General features: G+C 32.8%; 2 protein-coding genes across 2 annotated transcripts; one reads left to right on the forward strand and one right to left on the reverse strand.

Annotated features, from left to right (window-relative positions):
• Window positions 1–462: 462 nt before the first annotated feature.
• On the forward strand, window positions 463–1062 carry LOC145557415 (uncharacterized). Its single transcript, XM_081618596.1, has one exon. It carries the CDS (start codon window positions 463–465, stop codon window positions 1060–1062), a length of 600 nt encoding a protein of 199 aa, XP_081474722.1.
• A 646-nt stretch (window positions 1063–1708) lies between these two features.
• Window positions 1709–9995, reverse strand: LOC145558363 (uncharacterized). Its single transcript, XM_081619586.1, has 9 exons — window positions 9658–9995; window positions 9477–9527; window positions 7842–7958; window positions 6803–7276; window positions 5495–5919; window positions 3654–3753; window positions 3375–3434; window positions 3060–3245; window positions 1709–2807 (listed from the first exon to the last, which is right to left on the reverse strand). The coding sequence occupies exons 1-9, from the start codon at window positions 9715–9717 to the stop codon at window positions 2487–2489; spliced, it is 1794 nt and encodes a 597-aa protein (XP_081475712.1). The 5' UTR covers window positions 9718–9995; the 3' UTR covers window positions 1709–2486.
• Between the last annotated feature and the right edge of the window lie 12526 nt (window positions 9996–22521).

Consider the following 22521-nt stretch of genomic DNA (forward strand, 5'->3'; position numbering starts at 1 on the left):
TGATGTAAATGTAATATTACAACAAATAATTAATAAAAATATTAATGTTTTTACATATGTTTGGTTTGTGTATCAATTTATGTGAAAAAAACAAAAAAAAAATTTTTTTTTTTTAATTTGTATACCCATAATGGGCAGCGGTTTGGCGCCAAAACCGCTGCCCTTTCTCTAGTAATGGCAAGCGGTTCTGAACCGCTTGCCATTTAAATGGCTAATGGCAAGCCCCCTAATCGCATGCGGTTCAAAACCGCTTGCCATTAGGGGGTTTGAACCGCTTGCCATTACGTTTGTTCTACTAGTGCCAGCTAAACCCCAAATTTGGCCACCCATGATAGTTGCTTCAGAAGCTGGTGTGCCTCGATGAGTGACAAAATTAAAGACCCAAGATGGTGGAGTATGTTCTGGTGCTTGGCGTGGGGTGTTTGGCTAAAACGCAACTCGTGGATCTTCGAGAAAAAATTGATGGCTGAGCATATTATCATTCACAAGGCCGCTGGTTTGGTTGGTGAGTATGAAGAGGCCATCGAGCAGTGTTCTTCTGGGCTGCAAGCTCAATCTTTGGGGGCGGTTTGGAAGGCTTCACCAGCAGGGACTTATAAATTAAACTCGGATGCAAGTTTCTACATTAGCAAGCAGCTGGGTATGGGTGGAGTATTGAGAGATGCCGAGGGTGATGTGATGGTGTCATTCTGCTCGAATATGAAAGGTACATTCAATGTTGATGTTGGTGAGGCTTTAGCTATGCGTGATAGCCTCAAAACTGTGCTAGAGGCAGGATTCCGAAAAGTGATTCTCGAGACGGATAATATCAAACTCTTCCATCATATGAAAAAGGGTGTTACGCCCCCTAATGCTTTTGGAAGCGTTGTTAAAGACATCTTACGGATGTCTAGTCTTTGTTTGTTTTGTTCGTTCTCTTTCGTTAAAAGAACGGGTAATGGTGTTGCCCATAGCTTAGCTAGTTTGAGTAGTTCGTTTAGTGAGTATCGAGTTTGGTTAGAAGTGTATCCCCCGGAAATTCATGGGGATGTTTGTATGGATAACGAATTTTTGATGAATTAAAAGCTAGGCTCGGTGTTTGTGTAAAAAAAAAAAAAAATCCGGCCACCCAAAACCTTGTCGGCGGCAGCTGCTGCTACTCCCCCTCCCCCTGCGCCTCCGCTTTCTCCCTTTCCCCAACACCAGTTTCCCCCCTCTTTCAACGCTGGTGATGCAACCCACCTTCCTCCCCTCCTTTTCCGTCATCACATCTCCTTTCCTGCTGGCAAGCTCCCTTAGGCCCTGTTCTTTCGAGCTTCTGCCTTCTGGGCAGAGCATATTTCAGCAGAGCAGAGCAGAGAGAAATAATAATAATAATAATAATAATAATAATAATAATAATAATAATAATAATAATAATAATAATAATAATAATAATAATAATAATAATAATAATAATAATAATAATAACTGCTGCTGCTGTTGCTAAACTACTACTACTACAGAGTTGGGATATAATGCGTATTGTTTTTATTTGAGATTTTCTAAGTTATGCCCCCCAAACTTCTTTGGTTTCTAAGTTGTGTCCATGCCTTTTCAAACGTCTAAGCTGTGCCCTCAACCTCACTTATTTTTATTAACAATAACCTTTGACGTTAACAATAACCTTTTTTTTATTATTTAATTTTCTAAATTTTAAATTTTTTTAAAAGTGTTAAATCAATTAGAACGATACATGTGTCAAATTAGTACGCCACGACACCATTGTTGATAAAATAACTTAACTTTCGTTAACGGATATGGCTGTCAAAGGGTATTGTTGATAAAATATCGTGAGGTGGAGGGCACAACTTATAACTTTGACGTTAATTTTATTATTTTATTTTCTTATTTTTAATTTTTTTTAAAAGTGTTAAATCAATTAGAAGCCCTTTTTATTTTTTTATTTTTGTTGGTGAAGTATATAGTGCGTACTAGGTTAGGTTCCGTGCCATGCAAAATTATTTTAATTACCCATATTTTCTTTTGACAACTTAATTTATTTCTAAAATAAAATATAAAAATTATTAAAGTATCTTGAAAAAAATTGAACTAACATGGAATATTTGATCAAAATCATATTCTTAAAAAATATTCCTATTGTTCATTTATATAGTTGACAAAAACAAATTTTTTTAAAAGATATCTTTCTTAAATAAAATTTAGTAATTTAATTATAAAAAAAAAAATACTAAGGACACACCAGAAATTGACAAGTGTCATTGCTGGTGTGTTTTTTAGTATATTGTATGATGATTGATTGTGATTATGTACAATAAACATATATCCCCTAAATCCAAAAAAAATAAAAACAAAAATAAAATTGGAAACAAGGAATAATCTATGATTAGCATCAACACCCAATGACCAATAGAATAGAAGAAACAAAGAGAATAAGGGATTGATACTAAAAACCCTTCATTTGATGTATACAAAATCCAATTGATCGAGCTAATAAACTTAGTTAACTATACTTGTAACAAATATTGACAGTCAAAATCATATGGCATTTTCTCAATATTAATACCATTATTAATTACTCTACCGCTATTGCTGGTACCCTTGTAACAGTCTACAATTGATTTCCTGAGTGAAATTGATGTAGGCAGCTGATGACACACCCACTCTACTAAGGAATCCATGTCTGTTGCAAAATCATACATGTTTTGTATTAGTAGCTCCGGTAACCATATCGTTTTCGAGTTTGTCACCGATATTGAAGCTTGTAGGTACTCTTGTTTCGATTTCTCTAGCTCCGATGTCACTCCTTCAGCTGTGTATATCCTTACCTGCACAATCCATACTAATTAGGCACGGATCATTCCATAATGCACCCTAGGCGGACACACACGTGAATGTCACGCGCTAGCCTAATGTGACACACGTGTGTTCAACACTTCACCTAGAGTACAATATATTATATGTTTGAGACGTATCACAGTAAAAAGTTTACTTTATAATTTAATTAGTTAACTAAGGACCATCTATTTAAGGTTGTTTAAGGTCGTGTTAAGAGAAGTTGATGGAGTAATTTAACTTACAGCGGGAGAAGATCGAGTTCCACAACATAGGGTGAAAATGACATTAGGATTCACGGTGTTGAGACCGTATAGTTCATGGATAATGGCTTCCTTCCCGTCTTTAGAAGACATTAGGGTTGGTTTCCTTAGAATACATCGTTCTATAGCTTGTGCATTCACAACTTTTCCTCCTACATTCAATGTTGCCTGTAATTTAATCAAAGTAAACTCAACTTTAATTCATAGTACTTTAAAGAAATTAATTTAGAGAATGTCATGTTACATACATAGATAAATCAAGGTTTAATTTCTACTCTTTCTAATATTAACTAGTACCTTGTTCAATAAGTTGAGCAACTTTTCTGCGCTAGAAGGCACACTAAACTTGAGAAATCCCTGAAGAAAAATGTCGAAAATGTTACTCATAGCTAGAAGCCTAAATTCGAATTGATCGATACAAGAAATTGATACAATGATTATAAGTTAATATACCGTCTAATTAACGTAACAAGTTGGTACAAAGGTTAGATTATTCCTGGTAATTTTTCCTTGTTTATATAGTAAAAGAAAACTTTATAAAAAGAAAAACTCAAAATATGTTTAGGAGAAGCTTACATGCATTATACAAGCGTTGTATATGTTGATCCAAAATGCAAGCTTTTGTTGATCTGACAAGGATTTTAGGTCCACCTTCTGAAGGCTGTTGAATAATCCCCTGTTCCCAAACAACAAATTTAAGGATGATTTTATAACTCGCTTAGTTTTATTCACAAAGTAACACCTACAACCTCACTCCAAATTATTTTTGTTGAACTGAAATTATTATTATTGAACTGAAATAATTTTCGGCGAACTTAAATTATTTTTACTGAAATGAAATTAATTTTACTAAACTAAAATTATTTTTGCTGAACTGACATTATTTTTACTAAATCTCTATTATATTTCTTCTTTATATTTACTGATTTTTACTTGTTGAAGCTTATAAGTTTTGATGATGATGAACTTAAACTAAAGCAAACTCAACTAAAGGTTTACAAGTGTTTAAGTACAGGAGAAATGGACCTTAGTGAAGGAAGAACATCTTGTATTATGAAGACTTGAAGAATCTTTAAAGAGTTAATCAATAGAAGAAGAGTTCTCTAACAAGAACTAAATTCCTTAACAGGAATGTTCCCTAACAGGAACTTGAAGGTTGTAAGCTGACGACAGTAATATAGTTCCACAAGGAACTTAGGCTGCGAAGTTCCAGTTGTGAACTGGAGACCAAGTGACAGCAGGAACTTGTTCCTGGCCTGCGTGAAGCCCAAGATATTCAGAATTACAGAAGCGCGGCATTGAGATATTAATTTAGTTAAGATTTTATCTTCTAGATTTATTGTTAAATATGTTAATAAGATATGCATGAAATCTATTAGAGACGTGACAAGATAATTTGGCAAAAAGATAAAATTGGAAAAATATAAAAAGATAGATTTTGGAAAAAAGATTTTGTTTTAATTTATTTTCCTAAAATCAGTTGCAAAACGATATTATTCTCTAATTAATATCTTCTTGTATTTTTCGGAAAAGATTTTTCTTTAACAAAATGATTTGCCAAAAATCGTATTTAGAGATAAGGAAAGTTAACATCTTTATCTTTTGAAAACCTACTTTCTGTACAAGTTATACTTGTATAAATAGTAGAGGTAAAACCGCTTTCGATTTTTGTAAGTTTATGCGTGAAGAAAAACTTGTGAGCTTTAACAAAGTGTAAGTTTGCCAAGCTATATCTTGTCATATTAGTTTCGGGTTTTATGCATAGCTTGCCTAACATATTCTAGACATTTTATTTACTGTAATTGATTGGGCATTTGGGTGAGAGTGTATGAGATTTATTATCACATACAGTAGAAGTTATTCTGTAAAACGAGTGCATTGGTACTGTAAGAGTACGAGTGAATTCAAGTCAGGGGATTTGAATTGGGTAGGATTGAGTCTTACCGTGCTACATGTTCTAGTTGGAACTTGTGTTTAAAGGTCTGGATTATAATAGATTTGTAATTTCTTCATTGCCCTATTATAGTGGATTGTTTGTGTGTTTGAAATCCCTTAGAAGGGTCGAGGTTTTACTTCCAGTTGGGCCCTGGAAGGTTTCCTCGTAAAACTGTGTGTGCACTGTCAAGTTCCTTTTATATTCTACTTTAAATTTGTAAAAATAGATATTAGGAACTTAACTACAATTCACCCCCCCTCTTGTAGTGTTCGTTTCAACTAACATTACTGAACTGAAATTATTTTTTGCTAAACTCAACCTATTTTTACTGCACTGAAATTATTTTTATTGAATTGAAATTATTTTTACTAAATAAGGTAAAATGAACCGGGCATTAGTTGTCATATTATTAATTTAAATTACGTAAACCATCAACATGACAACTAAATTCGGACATAGAGCATACATAATTTTGACTTACTTGAGTTTTTGGAACAAGGGAATGGAGCTTGAATTAGAGACAAATTTCGGGTCTAAGCAACTTGAAGAGAAAACAACCAAGTTCTTGTAAGGACCAATGTCCCTTGGTATAGCCCCTTCGATATCGAAAATGCCGTATGGATCTTGTTGTTTGGACTCCTTAATGAGGCTTGTTGACAAGTTCACCCCTGGCTCAGTCCTGAAGCTTAATGAAGAGTACATGGATCTTGAAATAGGGCCAGATTTCTCTAGCTCACTTTGCCTTGATATCCTAATTAATCTCACATAAATGAGGATTAAGCATTTCATTATGTTTTCAGACAATTTGTTGGGTTGCCATTTTGTTCCGTTACTCTCTTCCAATTGTGTTGAACCTATTGATTTTTGAGGTGGATCAACTCGAACTTCTACATTCCTTTCTTTTGGCTGCATCAACAAGACAACAAATATAAAATGTAAGCATATAATGAATAGCTTCTTAAACCCCTCTCTAATTTTTTTTCCCTATTGCAAATAAATGCGTCAAATTTTAAAATTTTTGACCATATATTTCTATTTATTTCTATTTATTTCTATTAATCAATAAGAGATAATATAGTCATGTGGGGGTGTTGCTACATTTATTTTATTGTATATTGTATTTATATATATAGTTTATATATATTTTTTTTACGTGTATGAAATAAAGTTATATGAAGTACGAATTAAGACGTGCCTTGGAGACGTAAAAAATTTATTGGGGCAAAAAATAGGGACAAAAGAATATTAACATGAGAGCAATAGATCATAATTATAGCCTAAAGAATGAATTTAGAAATGTCTTGACCCGACTTACAAATCTTAATTTGGGCATAAATTAAGAATCCAAACCAACAAAATTAAGTGAAAAATCTAAATAGCCCATCAAAAACTAGTACAAAAAACACATCAAGCCCAAAAGATTTGATTGACCCATCTAACGCAAGAATAGAATTTTACATTCCAATAGACAACCAAACCCCAATACTTGAACCAAAAGTATGCAATTTCGCACTATGAATTAGTCTAGCTAGATAGGTTCTACCATACTAGGGAGATCATATTTGAATTATGGCAATATCTCCGGCCCAAAATAATTGATCACATTTCTATTTAAGTTCATCGGGAAACAATAAAATCACTTAATTCTCAAAAATAGAACTAGTGATCGAATCTTATATGAACCTCATTTCTACTATAGCCTAAAAAATTACACACCTAAAAACTTCAAAAAAGAAATTTGCATAATCTTAGACATATACATAGGATTAGGGCTAAAGTTATATGTTACCTTAAAAGGAGTTGGATCTCTAAAGTTTCGCAAGGGCGAAGCAGTAAGCTTTTGAACACCACCTCTCTTTGTCATTCTTTGATCTTGCACTCCACTTTGCTTGGAAGTTGGTTGAATGTATGGTGATAAATTCCCTCCTCCTATCGGGCTTCCGATATCCTTCTCATTGATTGTAAAGTCAGTAAGACTATAACTTCCATTAATGGCTTTACTAATGAAATGTAAAGCCCTAGTTTCGTAACCAATCCGCTGATCATTGTTGTTGTTGTTGTTGGATCTTTGTTGCGTGTGTTGTTGATTATATTTTGCCATACTTGTGTTGTTGTTTCGCAACTGCGATGAATGTTGCTTTGGTTTTACTTGTTTTGATGCTTCTTGCTCGGCTTTAACATCCTTTCGAAGATGCTCGATTTGAGTTTCAAGTCCAACAATTTCATCCTCAACCATCACCAATTCGGATAAAAGCTCTTTCATCTTGTCATACAAGAAAACAACACCAACTCATGAGTGCTACTTCAAGCTTCTACCCCAATAATGTATTAAACTTGCAATTCAAGCATTCAAGATTTGGACTTAGAGTAAACTTTTTTTTTTTTTTTTTTTTATAATTATAAAGCCACCTTTTGTAAAAAGGGAGTACTAGGTTAGGCTTTAATTTCCACTTTCTTTTAATCACAAGGTTTAAATTTTACACTATTCACAAAAATTTCTTTGATTGTTTTTTGTGATTTGTAAGTTTGGAAAAATATAAATTTTGCTATGGTAAAATTAAAGATGTTAACAATATAAAATGTGCATAAGCAAGCATGAATTCCTAAACGTAATTAAAAAAGAATAATGATATATACAATAGTAATTTTCGGAAGTATTAGGGTAAACGTGTACGTGTGGCATTGGCGTTATTACACTATGTACATGTAACAATTGTGCATAACTTTATGAATCAAAGATTTTCTACCATAGGTGGTGATTTTTACACCAACAATTAGTGGATTAAGAGTCTAAATTACGCAAAATGTAATGTGGAAAATTATGTTACCTTAGAAGGAAGATGATCGGGGATGTGCAATGGCATGCCAGCTTTTCGATTATAAACTTGTTGCAAAATCTCACGAACTTGCTCCTCGTGGTTTAACAAGTTTTGGAGCACCGTCACCTATAATATATATGCAACCAATTACATACAATCTCATCGTATAACTCGCATGTTCACAACACATTTAAGCTTCATATTTACTCTAAACTAGTTCATCAATTGAGCTTTTATAGTTATGACAAATAATTGAACTATATATGCAGCTCCATGATAGAGTATAAAAACATATTCCCGGACCTCAACCATTAGCTTAATTATTTGGTTGAATTGGTCCTTTATCACTCCGTCACCTATAATATACTTGAATTACATACAATCCAATTAATTGTACAGCACCTACATTTAAGTATCATATTTACTTTAAACTAATTCATCAATTGAATTTTCTACTAATTTTGGACAACCAAGCCCTTTTGTTAACAATATATACATTGGCGGATTTTGGCCGAAAATATTAGAGGGGCCGAGTTTTAAATATTTTACCAATTGCTCAAAACTAGTTCTATACCCCAATATTTTATAAGTAAATATAGTTATTTAACTTTATTTAATAATTAATTACAATAAATTACGGGGGGCATGGCCCCTAATGGCCCCGGTGGAAGGTTCCCCTCTGAATAGGCCAATTGACCAGATTGGTAAATAAAAAAGACCCTTAGCGACAATTTGGTAAAAAAACTTACTTTGGCGACAATTTGGTAAAAAAAACTAACCTTAAGCGACAATTTGGTAAATAAAATAATCTCAGGCCACAATTAACCCAAAAAATACAAAAATTTCCAATAAATTACTCACGGATGCTTAACATAGTTCGTTTTTCTTGTTATTTTACCAACCCTTTTTTTACGGAAATAACAATTTGAAGAAAAAAAAAACGTTAAGTATCAATTTCCACTTAAGTTTCATACCTCTTATTAATGAAATTTTTTTAAAAAGGGGTTGGAAATAAAAAGGGATGACATGTAAATTCAAAATTTTAAATGAAAAAAATAAATTTAAGAACACAAAAACAAATTAAAATAGGATTTTTAAAGAGTTTGTCGGGAAAAAATAGATTTTTTGGTCTAAATGTCGCCGTAGTTTATTATTTTTACCAAATTGTCGCATATTGTTAGTTTTTTTTACCAAGCTGTCGCCGGAGTAATTTTTTTACCAAATTGTCGCCAGAGGTCTTTTTTATTTACCAATCTGGTCAATTGGCCCCTCTGAATATATAGCTAGGAGTCTAGGACATGTAACATAGGAGTTTTTTTTTTCATAATACAAAATATTTATAGGTTAGATTGTGTGTGGATAGGCATACTAAAATTAGCAAAATACATATGTTTTCAAAATGTATAAATATTTTATAATTTACTTTTTTTTTTGAAAGAAATATTTTATACTTTACTTAAACAAAGATATTTAATAAATTTTATATAAAAAAAAAAACTTAAATAATTTAACGTCATGGTAAAATTGCCCTGCATAAAATATGAGAAAACAAAAGTGAAATACTCTTATAATTAATTAATTAATTAATTAGAAGTTATAGGTTGTCTTTGTTTGGAATTACCAAGTTTGTATGATATTGATTACCTCTTGTTGTAACTCTTGTAATTTGCGTTGTCCACCAAGATTTTTCTTTACCTAAACGAACAAAACATATAGCAAACATTTAATACACACCGGATTAACTATATACGAGGCTTGAAAAAGATATACTAATAATTCACGAAAGAGTGCAACGTAACATTGATCATCATAAAAGAAAACTTACTCCATTTTCTGGTATAACAGGAAGTAAATGCATACGGGTAGGAGTGGCCAAGGAAGACATGGTATTCAAGTCGAACGAGCAACGCGTATGATGCTAGAGACACCGCTAAGCTAGAGGAATCAAGAAACTAAACTACGACGGATTTGATCCGAGAGTGTAAGGGGAAAAAGAGGGAGGGTAATGGTATGAGGATGCTTAGGTATAAAGTGAATTAAAGGATTAATATCAAGTAAGGCTGTAGTTAGAAATGATGTAGTAGTTGAGAAATGATAATGTAATTTGTTTATAATCATAAGATACAATAGAAGAAGTAATGATAATAGAGAAGATGAAGAGGAGCTTTCGAAAAGACTTCATCTCTTATGATTTGGTGTTAACCGTCTAATTAGTTGGTGGGGGTGACATTGTGCGTAAGAGAGTGGTGTATGCCTTTTTTTAACATACATATCGTAGCTTGCACTTGCAGTTTGGCAGTTATACCTAGGCTTTTACTTTTTTTTACCCTTTTTTTTCTTCTTTTTATTAAAAAAATTATATTATATATATTTTTTTTCTCGTGTTTTTAGCTTATTGATTACTGGTTGATGACCGAGCTATGCTCGGATTTTTCAATTAATACATAGTTGGATTAGTTTTATGTATAACATGAAAATTAAAATTGGGATATCATATCATATCATATCACTAATATATAAAGTCGGTCTCACAATCATGCCACGAGATAACGACACCAGACATTCTAATTTTTTTGTCAAGTGTCGCACCATATGGACGACAAATAGGTATTATTGTGACACATAGGATAATAAGTAAGCAATTTTTGGATAGATTTTATAAAGCCGGTCTCACAATTAGGCTACGAGACAACGACATTTGGCATTCTAATTTTTTGCCTAGTGTTGCTCCACGTAGACCACAAATAGGCATTGATGTGACACATAGGATAATGAGTAAGCAATTTTTGGAGGAAGTATAAATCAAGGGTTGTGAGACAATTGAAAATGTCTCACAACTATTAAAATAATATAGAAGTGTAAGGAAGAGAGAGAGAGAGGAGGAGAGAGATAGGAAGTGTGAAAAAGATGGTGTGGGCCCCACTAAAGCTTTTCAGACACATATCACGTGCAAAAATGGACAAAAAAATTTTGGGGACCACTACCACTGAATTTATATTTTGTTCCACTAAAACTCCAGTGGAGCTTTTTGAAGTACCACTGAGACTATATTTTGTACCACTGAAACTCCAGTGAATTATTTGATAATTCAATAAGACAACTTTAAACTGACGCCTGAAATACCTATATTACCCTTGTGAGACACAATTTTATTGTCTCTCAACCCTCCCTTTATATAACCTCCAATTTTTGGATACATTTTTAAGATAAAAATGTTGTATAGAGTTTTATTATCATTATACTTCTAATAATTCATATATAAAAAATTAATTATAAGTTTTAATAAATACCCTATAACTCGGTTTTATTTTTATCATAAAATTCGTTTAAAAAAGTTTTTTAAAATGAGATCCATTTATAACATATTTAATTAAGTTAAAAAAAATAATATAAAATTAGTAAAAATAATTTTGATTTGATATGGGGTAGTCAATTTGTGTTGTTTCTTAGAGCTGAATTTCACTGAATTGCACGTACTAATTTTGCTTATTGGAACAAATCTTAATTCACCAAAATTATTTATTTAGATCAATATTTGACTTTTATAATAAACAAAAAGAAAAAATTTGACTTTTACCCATGGTAAAATGCGCAAATGTCTTATGTCGAAATATCCTGTATTGTCAAAAGCCAAAAAGTTTATCTTAAAATTTTATCAACGATTCGAGCACAAAACTATTAATCATATAACTAATATATAAATCTAAACTTTTAGCCAGGTCACGAGGCAGCGACACTTGGCGTTTCATCTTTTCGCCAAGTGTCACGCCACGTTGGATAGCTTTAAATAGATTTCATAAGATAAAAAAGTTAGTTTAGAATTCTATTTGAATAGTTTAGGATAAAATTGTTAGGTTGTATTAGGTAGTTTTTGACAAAAAAAAAACCTTTTATTTTCAACAAAATTTGGATAGTTCTTTTACAATTATATTTTTAACAAAACTATACAATAAAATTGTTGGTTTAGAGTTTAATTTTTGATAAAATTCTAATATTTTATATGTATAAAAAACTAAATTATAAATTTCAATAATTATTTTATAAATTTAAGGACTTTTTTTATTTTTGACAATGATCCAAAAAGGAGGCTAGCTCCCAACTGACTCAAGACAACAACTTAATTTAAGGACTATATATCACCTTTAAGATGTGAATTCAAAGATCATGCAGCAATATAAATTGTGCCCTTTGGGGTATATGTTTCCTCTGTTTTGTATGATTAAGGCACCCTTTGGACTCAATTAGCAACTTATAATTCAAGAATTCAAAGATCATAAACGTGCATGGTCGACACTCGCATGTAGGCTCACCTATTACCTATATATGTGCTTTCGCCGCTTCTTCCCTTTTGGGAGTTATGACTAGGCTCAAAGACCTGTAATGCTTTTGTTCGCCTAAAAGGGTAACCTTAGAAAATTCTGCCTAAACCAACACATAAAATATGAATTGCAAGTGTTGTTTGTGACTTAAAATGTAATTTGATTGAAACAATAGGTCTAATGCAAAACGCCCTAGATTAATTATAATACAATTGATTGTAAATTTTCATGTTACAACTATAGTTATAGTTTTTGCATGCATAGTAAAATTTTCAAAATTTTTGATACCTATTTACAATATTTAATATAATTTAATATGCTTTTTAACTTTATACTTAAAAAAAAAAAATCCAACATATCTTATGTACATTAAAATCGCAACTTATCATAAAAAATATCATCCAATAACATGAAAATAGGTGCAACTCCAAATCGATTTCTTTTAATTGCACTAACCATGCTACTATTGTTTGACAAATTTCAAGGACAGATTCTTTGAATCCCTCCACACACAGTTTTATGAGTAGTAAAACTATTTTTTTATTTTAACAAGTATAATTGTCAAGTGATTATTATTTTATGAGTAAAAAATTTGAATGTATATTTATATAATACTAATTTTGTGCCCGGGTGATGTCCAGATTGTTGATAAAATTTTGGTATAAACTTTTTTACTTGAATATTAAATACGGTCTTACAATCCCTTTTGATACGTAGAATATTTAGACTTATGATGTCAAATCGCTTATTTGGTCAAGTAAGGTTAAATAATACAAATGTATATTTACTTAAATAGTTTTCTCATATAGAATGTATATTTATATAATACTAATTTTGTGCCCGGGTGAAGCCCAGATTGTTGATAAAATTTTAAAATAAACTTTTTTATAACTTGAATGTTAAATACGGTCTTACAATCCCTTTTGATATGTAGAATATTTAGACATATGGTGTCATATCGCTTATTTGGTCAAGTAAGGTTAAATAATACAGAGTAGTGTATTTTTGGTAGTTTAGTTTGTGAATATCTATGTTATTATTGACTTGAAATTATTTTTATTAAGCTTAATTTTTTTATTATTTTAAATAAATTAAATATATTATAAATGGATCTTATTGTAAAGAACTTTTTAAAACGAATTTTATGATGGAAATAGAACCAATTTATATGGTATTTATTAAAAGTTATAATTAATTTGTATATGAAATATTAGAAGTACATTGATAATAAAACACTGTGCAACATTTTTATCCTAAAAAATCTATTCAAAATTCGCTTACTTAGCATCCTATGTGTCACCTTTGAATGTCGTTCGTGCTATTGCTGAGAATCAACAAGGAGCTGCTCCTATTTTTACATTCTATGAGGATGTTAAGCGTATTAGTGTTGTGTTTTCTTCTTTTAAGTGTGTTCATGTCAGGCGTACGGGAAATACTGTTGCCCATTTAGTTGCTAGATGGGAGTCCGATTATAATTCTGAACGTGTTTGTGTGAGTTTGTTCCCCTAAAGTATTCAAACTTTGGCGGATCTTGATTTGGTTTAATGAAATTCCCGGTTGTCTTCAAAAAAGCATCCTATGTGTCACGATAATACCTATTTGTCGCCACGATAATACCTATTTGTCGCCTACGTGGCTGGAAACTTGGAAAAAATTGGAATGTCTAGTCTATCTCCTGAATTAAACGTCAGTCCTAATGATATTACTTACGACATAGATCTAGATGTTATGGGTTCAGACAATTTCACAAACGAGGCATGGGGTCTCAAGTGCTCGTATGTAGGACAGCTTTGTGGCCTGCTAGAACATTATAAAGCCAGCAATGAAGAGAAGATTATAATCGTTCATGTATGGTCCATGCCCAGATCTAGTAGTAAGAAGCAAGGAGAGCTCAAGGAAAAGCTCAAGCATGCTTACAGTTGTCTAAAGAGAGAGTTTAGGCAACATTTTGATAAACTTGGTCCTGATTTTGAGCACCTAGGTGATATGCCCATTTTATATAGTATTTTACCCCTGTCCCTTGGTCATAATTGGTAGTGTTTTTGGCTCTTTAGAGCCACTTTTATTACTAATTTGTGTTTTCGTAGTTTTGGTTGAGTTTTGTAAGGATTGACACTTTTGGAGCATTTTCCTGGGATTTATTAGAGCGACTACGAGCATTGGAGGAGCACGATCAGTTTTTGTAGCCCAGGGCCGGTTAGAGTCATCAAACCGGTGATTAAGGGCTCAACATATGAGATATCGAGGCATTTGGACCGAGTATTCAAGACCCAAAGAGGAAATCCAGATTGGGCCGAAGAATCGGAGCCCAATTGAAGTCCAAGATAGGCCAAGTGGCCTTGCCCGACCAAGTATGGCTCCGCCTGAAGGTGCGCCCAGCCGGGCAGGGCAAAAGAAGGAAAGTGTCCCTCGCCCGAGTTCGCGCTCGGCCGGGCGCGAGAGAAGTCTCATGATAGCAAAACGGCGGTCCCAATCGGGCGGTGTGGCGCCCGACCGGGCGCGTGTCTCTGATAGAGTTTAGAGCGTCGTTTAGTTTGTTTTAGTTTAGTTAACTTGCTTAATATAAATTACGATTTTGTTAAGCAAGTTTAACATCTTTTTTTTTTTTTATCTCTTTTTACTTCTTTTCTTAGACTCTCGCTCTCTACTTAGTCTTATTTTCTCTCTCTACAACTTTACTCTTTGTTATTGATTTAACTCATTATTTACGTTAATTTTGGTAACGGTTTCTTCTTTATTAATTTCAGTAATTTTATTTCCTTTATTCATCATGCCTCCTTTAATTGCTTTGTTTAGTTTAGATTTAATTATGCGTGAGTAATTTTCTTTTTAGGGTTTATGGGGATCCATAAATAATATAAAGGGGTAATTTATTGTTGTTGATTATCAATGCTTGATTGATTTCCTATTGTTTGATTTAATACTATGCAACTAGATTTGAGGAGATCTTTTATGTATGAGTTTAGCAATATTAATTCGAGAGATGAGAATTGATATTTAGGCTTAGTTTCAATAGGCAGGTTAATTTATAAGTGGTTAAGTCGAGATGAGATTTAATGCCGGTAGATTAATTATGTGATTGTAATACGTAGCGAAAGCCCTTTATGATTTGATTAGTTGATTAGTTGATGCATTGATGATTGATTATTATGTTTTACCCTGCAATATTATTTATTGGTGAACCTATGCCCTAGGTCCTTTATTCATTGATTTCTCTTTACCCTTAATCTTCGTAGTTTGGTTTCCCTTTGATAATAATAATTTGTTACTTAATAATTTAGATTTGTGTAATTAATTAGGAATAGAAAGACCAGTTTCCCTGTGGATTCGACCCTACTTCCCTAGATGCATTAGTTAGAGGATTTAGGAATTACTTTTGATTGGGTGATACGACTTTAGCCTGTCACTAGGTGATGAGGAGAAGAACTTAGTTTATGAGAAGAAGGCTTCAGTGTGGTATCAGGCCAGGTGACTTATCATTCTGAATGGGTGAAAAAGTAAATGGAGGTGATGGGCATGATGACGAAGAATAGGTGAATGTTATTATGAGTTTTGCCTGGGTCCCCGCTAATTACCTTGCTCGTATCAAGGTGAGGAATGGAAGAGAAAAGGGAACTATGGTTGCGACAGAGAAGCCAATCAATTATTTGGCGAATTACCTCGTAAAGTGCATGTAGATTTCTTGAATTCTCATTTCTGTTGATGTACATTGGCTCCATGGCCACTCTGCAATTAGTGTAAGTTTCTCATTGACGTTCACTGCATTTCTTGATGTTTTTGCAGCTTGACTTGTTGATGTATTGTATGTTGTAGCTTCCATGTTTAATCTTTTGGTACTGTTTAGGGTCTTTTTAAGATAGATTTGTCTTTGTGCTTTTTGTTAATGATAATTTCTATGTAACTTATGTAGCTTAGAAGTTCGGTGATTGGATATATAATTAAATCTATAGACTATCTCCTATAATAGAATCATGTACTACAGGAAATCATGTTATATTGAGAAGTGGACATAAATCTTGTTTTTAAATAGATATTAGACCAAGTATTAGATTGGACTATCTGTTATACCCTACTAGATTGTTTCAATGGCTATTTTTTTCACTTTCATAGATTGTTATGCTCTAGTGTATAAGCAAAACAATTACAGCCTATATTAGTAGTTAGTTGGTTACACTTGCAATTAGGGGTTGTAATACTAAAATTAGTAAAGTCGTTGCAAATTATGAAATGATTGGGTACTTGACACTGAGGGTCTGTTCACTTCAGCTTAATTTCAGTTCAGCTCCAATCAGGTCAGTTCAGTTCAGGTCAGTTCAGCTCAGCTCAATTCAACTCAGCTCAGCTCAGCTCACTTCAGTTTAGTTCAGCTCATTTCAGTAAAGGTGAACAGGCCCTGAAACTGATTCCTGCACGATCAGTGGTTCCCATTTATAGGAATCAACTACAACCACCACCACTGTCGACACTCAACTATCTATTCCGATTACAATTCTATAGTTCGATATGGACCTGTTCCACACTTGGTTTAGAAAATTTTGACCAAATAATCGTGTTCGCAGAAATACTGATCGGATTTTCAAGCTCAAGATTGTTTACTTGTTCTTATTAGACAATGACCTTGTTAGCTGTGCACTTGCATTATTAAAACATTAGACCAAGTCCTCCATAAAATTTGGATTGCCCCAATATTTGAGTAAATTTTAAGATCTAGAAAATTTTAAATTTTTTTTTTGTTAGATTAAAGAAAGTGATACTTCTATGATATTTATTAATAGTGGTCTGAAGTTCTCTAGTTATGCCTGATATTCAAAAGAGATAAGGCAGATGGACCTCTATTCAACTGTCTTTGTAAGAATTGTAACTAATCTTAAATAATTTAATGATACATTGAAGACATTGCCTTTGAATCTACTAGGTGCACATTTTGCATTCCCTTACCATTGATTTTGTAACACCCCAAAATTCTCTCTTAAAAACCTGTGAATAACCTGAACAATTCCAAGAGAATTACTGGCGTGCTACCGCCATGTGTTCAAATATTAAGGCTTTTTCAGAAAATAGCAGCGGAAAAACTAAAATAAATATATATAAGTTTCAAAACCAATAACCAAAACCAAATTAAATCTTACAATTTGGAACCCTTAATGCCCTTATTCAAAACTGAAACCAATAGAAATAGTATAAAAGCAAAGTTGAATTTAAATAACTTTAATTGTAAATAGTAAATAAAATAAGAAAAGCAACCAACTCTTCACTCAAGATCCCACCATATAGAAATAGATGCTGCTTGTGTAAGAACCTGTGGTTAATCTGCTCCCCAATATTACAAGTGTAAAAATTGGATCGTCACAGGGTCATTGAAAGGCGAAGGCCATGACCAAAGAAAGACACACACAAAAGCACGCAATCAGCAAAGCTGAGTACATACAAGCTGCGAAATAAAAGAAATCCCTAACATGCTACTAATAATCAAGCATAAGCATCATTAAATACAGACTAAACACATGACTCAATTATTAAATTTATTAAGACTTCACTAGTTGATATTAACTAACTCATTTATTTATTTCATTGGATTACGCAATAGACAAGGTTGTCCAACCCATGCTCTATTTGGAACATCAATAAAAGAAAAACCCCATGCCTCCTTTCGGAAACATCAATAAACATCCAACGACCACGGGCGCGACTCCGTGACTGTAGTTAGTATGAGATCTCACCTAACTCCTAGTTTTTAAAATATATTTGAAATAGGAGACTCGTAGATCAGACGGCCTCGATAAAAGTACACGGCTAATACCCCGTGTACCCCAACCCCTGATTGTCATTACTCTAGAAGTGCACCAATCCAGAGTTTTATTGCTCATCCATCTTGCACTTTACGTGATTTACAGGTTTAGACTTGGTGATAACTCATATGCAAACAATACAATCAATCCAATATCAATTCAATCAAATAAAACAACTTTCCAATTTCAATTCTTGATTTATTAGTGACAAGCAACATTTATTATTTATTCCTTTAACTACCTCGGTGTATAAACACCTTGAGTGCATAAGGCACCCCAAAACCTTAACCTCGTCTTATAAGACTTAAATTCTTCCTTTACTCATCCTGCTTGCATAATCATGAATGAGTAATAAATTAATCATTACACCAATCATATACCTTTGCCTCTAAGCGCACCTTGCATAATTAGAGCACAAATAATACTTGCAATATAAAATAGTGCACGTCATACGAAATTCATAATGTATAACCAAACAATTTAACTCAGTCATCCCTATACATGATACTAAGTTCTCGATCCGTCCTTAAACATGCACCTAAAAGAAAGGTTTCGTAACTTGTACGTACCTTGAATAAACGAATTGGCTTGGTATGCCACTTTACTATCTAGAAATCACCTTCAATAAACTCCTCTCCTAAACCAAACAATAACATCTCAATCAATACCTAATCAATCAAATTTACAACAATACTAACTTACTTTAAAACCTTCAAAATTCAAATCAAACAACACTTTAAAACCTTCCCTTTAGTTAAAATTAAAGGCTTATATATAGTTCTTTAAATTTTCTTCATAAAAACCTTAAAATACACTCTTATACATGAAATTACAGCAAGTTTAAAGTTTAATAAAAATCTGAAAATTATTTAAAAACCCCTAATAATCTCCCTTTTTAATGGGTGATTAAACCCTCTTTAATTTATAAAACATCAAAAGTAGTACTTAGAAACTATTTCCAACACTTAAAACTTCAATAAAAACATATATATTTATGCTTAATTAACTTTAAACATAATTAATTTTATTAATCAAACTCAAGGATAATATTTTAAGTATAAAAAAACTTCGTTAAAATCAAAAACTGCCCGAAAATCATATTTAGAGGCTGAATTTGGCCACGAGAGGGTGGTGTTCACTACCAAAGGTAGTGAGTCTTTCTTAAAACGTCGTTTAATTTCCACATGGAAAACACTACTTTTTTGTCAAAATCAGATGAGTTAAGAATCTGATCGGGATTAAAACGGGATTAATATTAACGAAAGGAAATCTGAAAATTAAAACACGAATTTACGTGTTCAAAATAATCTGGAATTAAGTTAAACTAATCATTAGTTATAATCACCAAAATTTCAAAACATCATTACTATAAAAGCCCTAAATCAATTGTTCATAAAAACCCTAAAATCCCAATTTTAATAAATTAAAACCCTAGGTTTATAATTCATAAAATATGAAAATTTATAACATAAATATAATCTGAAATTTATAATCTTTATACCATCAAAATATAATTTGATACTAAAAATATAATCTTTATACTAAAATCAAAACCCAAAACAATTAAATTAACATTAAGCAAAATAATGAAACAAAGGAGGAAGAAAATAAGACTAACCTTTTTGTGTGGGAAATTTTTGGGGATTCATGGGGTATTTATAGGAGAGAACGTTGTAGGGTAAATAGAAAGATTGGGCCTCATAAAATTAATGGGCCAAATGAATGAAATGGACTAAGCTTTAGTTGTATTGAAATAAATTATAGAATGAAGGTTCATAAAATAATTTGTACCAAAATAATTTTTGACCCAAATTAATAATTTGAATATTTTGAAATTTATTACGGAAAAATACAAAACAATATTATAAATAAAATTAAATTTCATTTATAACATATTTAAAAATACGGGGGATTACAATCTACCCCTCTTAAAAGAAGTTTCGTCCCCGTGACAAGGGAATAAAGGTGTCGTCAATTGTCTATCCCTAGATCAAATACAATTTATACAACCTAAACAAACCTAATACAAGTATAAGGCAAGCATAGGGGTCGAACCACAGAGAACGGATAAACACCACCAAATGTTATCGACAATTAAGCTAGTCCGGAATAGGAGAATAATAAACTAAAGTCTAAAGATGCTAAAACAAGAAATAAAACATTAAGGCACCAAGGGAAATGGGTAGGTGAAGTTGACGCTTGATCATGCAATAACAAAGTAGCATATCAATGGTAAACTAAACATGCATGAATATCGAAGTAAAGGGTCCAATCTAGCCGCCTTCCGAGGTCAATTGGCTTCTCCTAACATAGCCTCTATGTTTCCACATTAGAACCATATACTAGGAGGTACTATTAAATAACAATCGATAGTAATGAACCTCAACTAAGTCAACTTCCGTTACTTGTTGGCAAAGACTCATCTTTGATCAACTAACAACGTGCACTTGCAAGAAGACCAAAGAATATCAAGCATGCAAAGACTTTAATCACCATTAACATAACCCCAACATTATAAGCATGAACAATTAGCAACTACACCATCCCCACACCCTTGGCTAGGTGACTACTCACAAATCATATTGAAAACAATATCAATCATCAAATCAATAAGCATCAACATGATTACTAAGCAAAGAAGAAAAATCAAAGCAAATAAGCAAAATCAAAAAACAAAGGTAAAGAGAAAGAGTAAGAGATTGCTCATTAATTGAAGATGAAGGTCTACAAAGGATTGAACAAGCTCTTTCTTCAAAATCCAAGTTCATCAATGAAGAAAACCACATTTTCTCTCTCTACCAATGAAGACTAATCCTAACCTAAAACTAATTAGAGAGTAGAATAGATAGTTCTTGAATATATTTCTTATTACCCCCAAAAATGGGTATTTATACTAAGTTAGCCAAAGTAAGAAAAATAAAAGAAGGAAAATAAAATAAAGAAAGAATAGGAAAATTAAAAGAAAATAAAGTAAAACTAAAGAAAGAAAATAAAAGAGAAAAGAAAAAGGAAATAAAAATAAAAATAAAAGAAAATAATAAAAACCCCAAATCCTCCACAAAACAATCAGACTCAATTCCTCTTCTTCGATATTCATGGCTGCTCTATCATCATCATCGAACAACCATCATTGTTGACACCCATTTGTGTCTCCCCAAAACCAAACCTAGTGATGAGTACCTTTCACGTCGAATCATAATCGAATGAAGTGAAAGTGTGGAAAGTCTAGTGTTGCGGGAAGTTTTTATTTTTCTTTTCTCTTCTCTCTATTTTTGAAAACTTTATTTTAATAAAACAGTCAATCCAGTTTGGTTGGTCCATGATATGGGTCCAATAGTAGTGTAGTTTGATGGGGTTTGCAAAGACCTTTCCAACGATATATTATAAGCCCAATTCCGATGAATATTGAGGAAGTTATGGCCAATTTACTAAACTGGGCCCGGTTTGAGCTTTATATACGGCCCAATGATCTAGGGGAGGGCCTAATATGATTTATCATTCCTAATGCAATTAGGAATGGTTTTAGTCTTCTAGATTCTTCTAGAAGGTTCTTTTCATTCCTAATTCAATTAGCATTGATAAATGATGAGTGACATTTATGTCACTCTTAGGGAGTAGTTTTAGAGTCATTTTCGTGTTTATTTTATCTTATTTTCTCTTTCTTTCTCTTGTTTTCTCTTTAATAAAGTTTCTTGTTTATTTGGTAGTTTTGGAGCGTTTTAGTTTATTTTCTTTATTTTATTAGCTTTAGTTTATTTTCGTATTTTATTTTACTTTATTTGCTTGTATAGTTTTTTGTCTTTATTAGTTTTAGTATTATTTCTCTTATTTCTATTTTACTTTTATTTATTTTAATTAGTTTGGAGTGTTTTTCACATTTTATTTGTTTGTATTTTATTTAATTTTGTTAGTTTTAGTTTTAATTCTCTCATTTCCTATTTTAGTTTATTTAGTTTTATTTTATTTATTTCATTCCTTTTTGTCTTGATTTCCCCTCGTGTTTTTGGTTGTAGGTGTCCCGGGTTTCAAGGTCATGTTCGTGTTCGGATCGGAGGTCCAAGGTTCGAGGCGCAAAACATGAGCCAACCCAAGCTGCTGCCTCCTATCCTTCACCCCATCTCTCTCTTAACCTCCACCACACCAACACCACAGCAACTTCCCCTGCTTCAACCTGAACACCGCACATCCCTTGCTCCACCAACACCAACAGCAACACAACCTGACCACCGCAACCCAGCCTGCAACCCCGCAAGCACCACCTTCACATGCAGCCCTAACCCCAAAACCAGAGCAGCCCGCAACACCACCAACAGCCACAACAACAACCATACCTCCAGCAATCATCCCGCAACACCACCAACAGCCACAACAACAACCATACCTCCAGCAATCACCCCGCAACGCCACCAGTCCAACCTTCAACCACCAATTTACAGCCACCCTCACCTCGCAACAGCCACCAATTAACTCCCCTGCTCCCTCACGCACACAGCAGCCTGCCAAACCCCAACATCGCAAACCACCAACGCACCTCCATTAGCACCAACAACAACAACATTGCGCAACCAACCTCCGCCACCT

The sequence above is a fragment of the Chenopodium album genome, chromosome 9 (assembly GCF_948465745.1).
Source record: "Chenopodium album chromosome 9, dcCheAlbu1.1, whole genome shotgun sequence".
NCBI lineage: Eukaryota > Viridiplantae > Streptophyta > Magnoliopsida > Caryophyllales > Amaranthaceae > Chenopodium > Chenopodium album.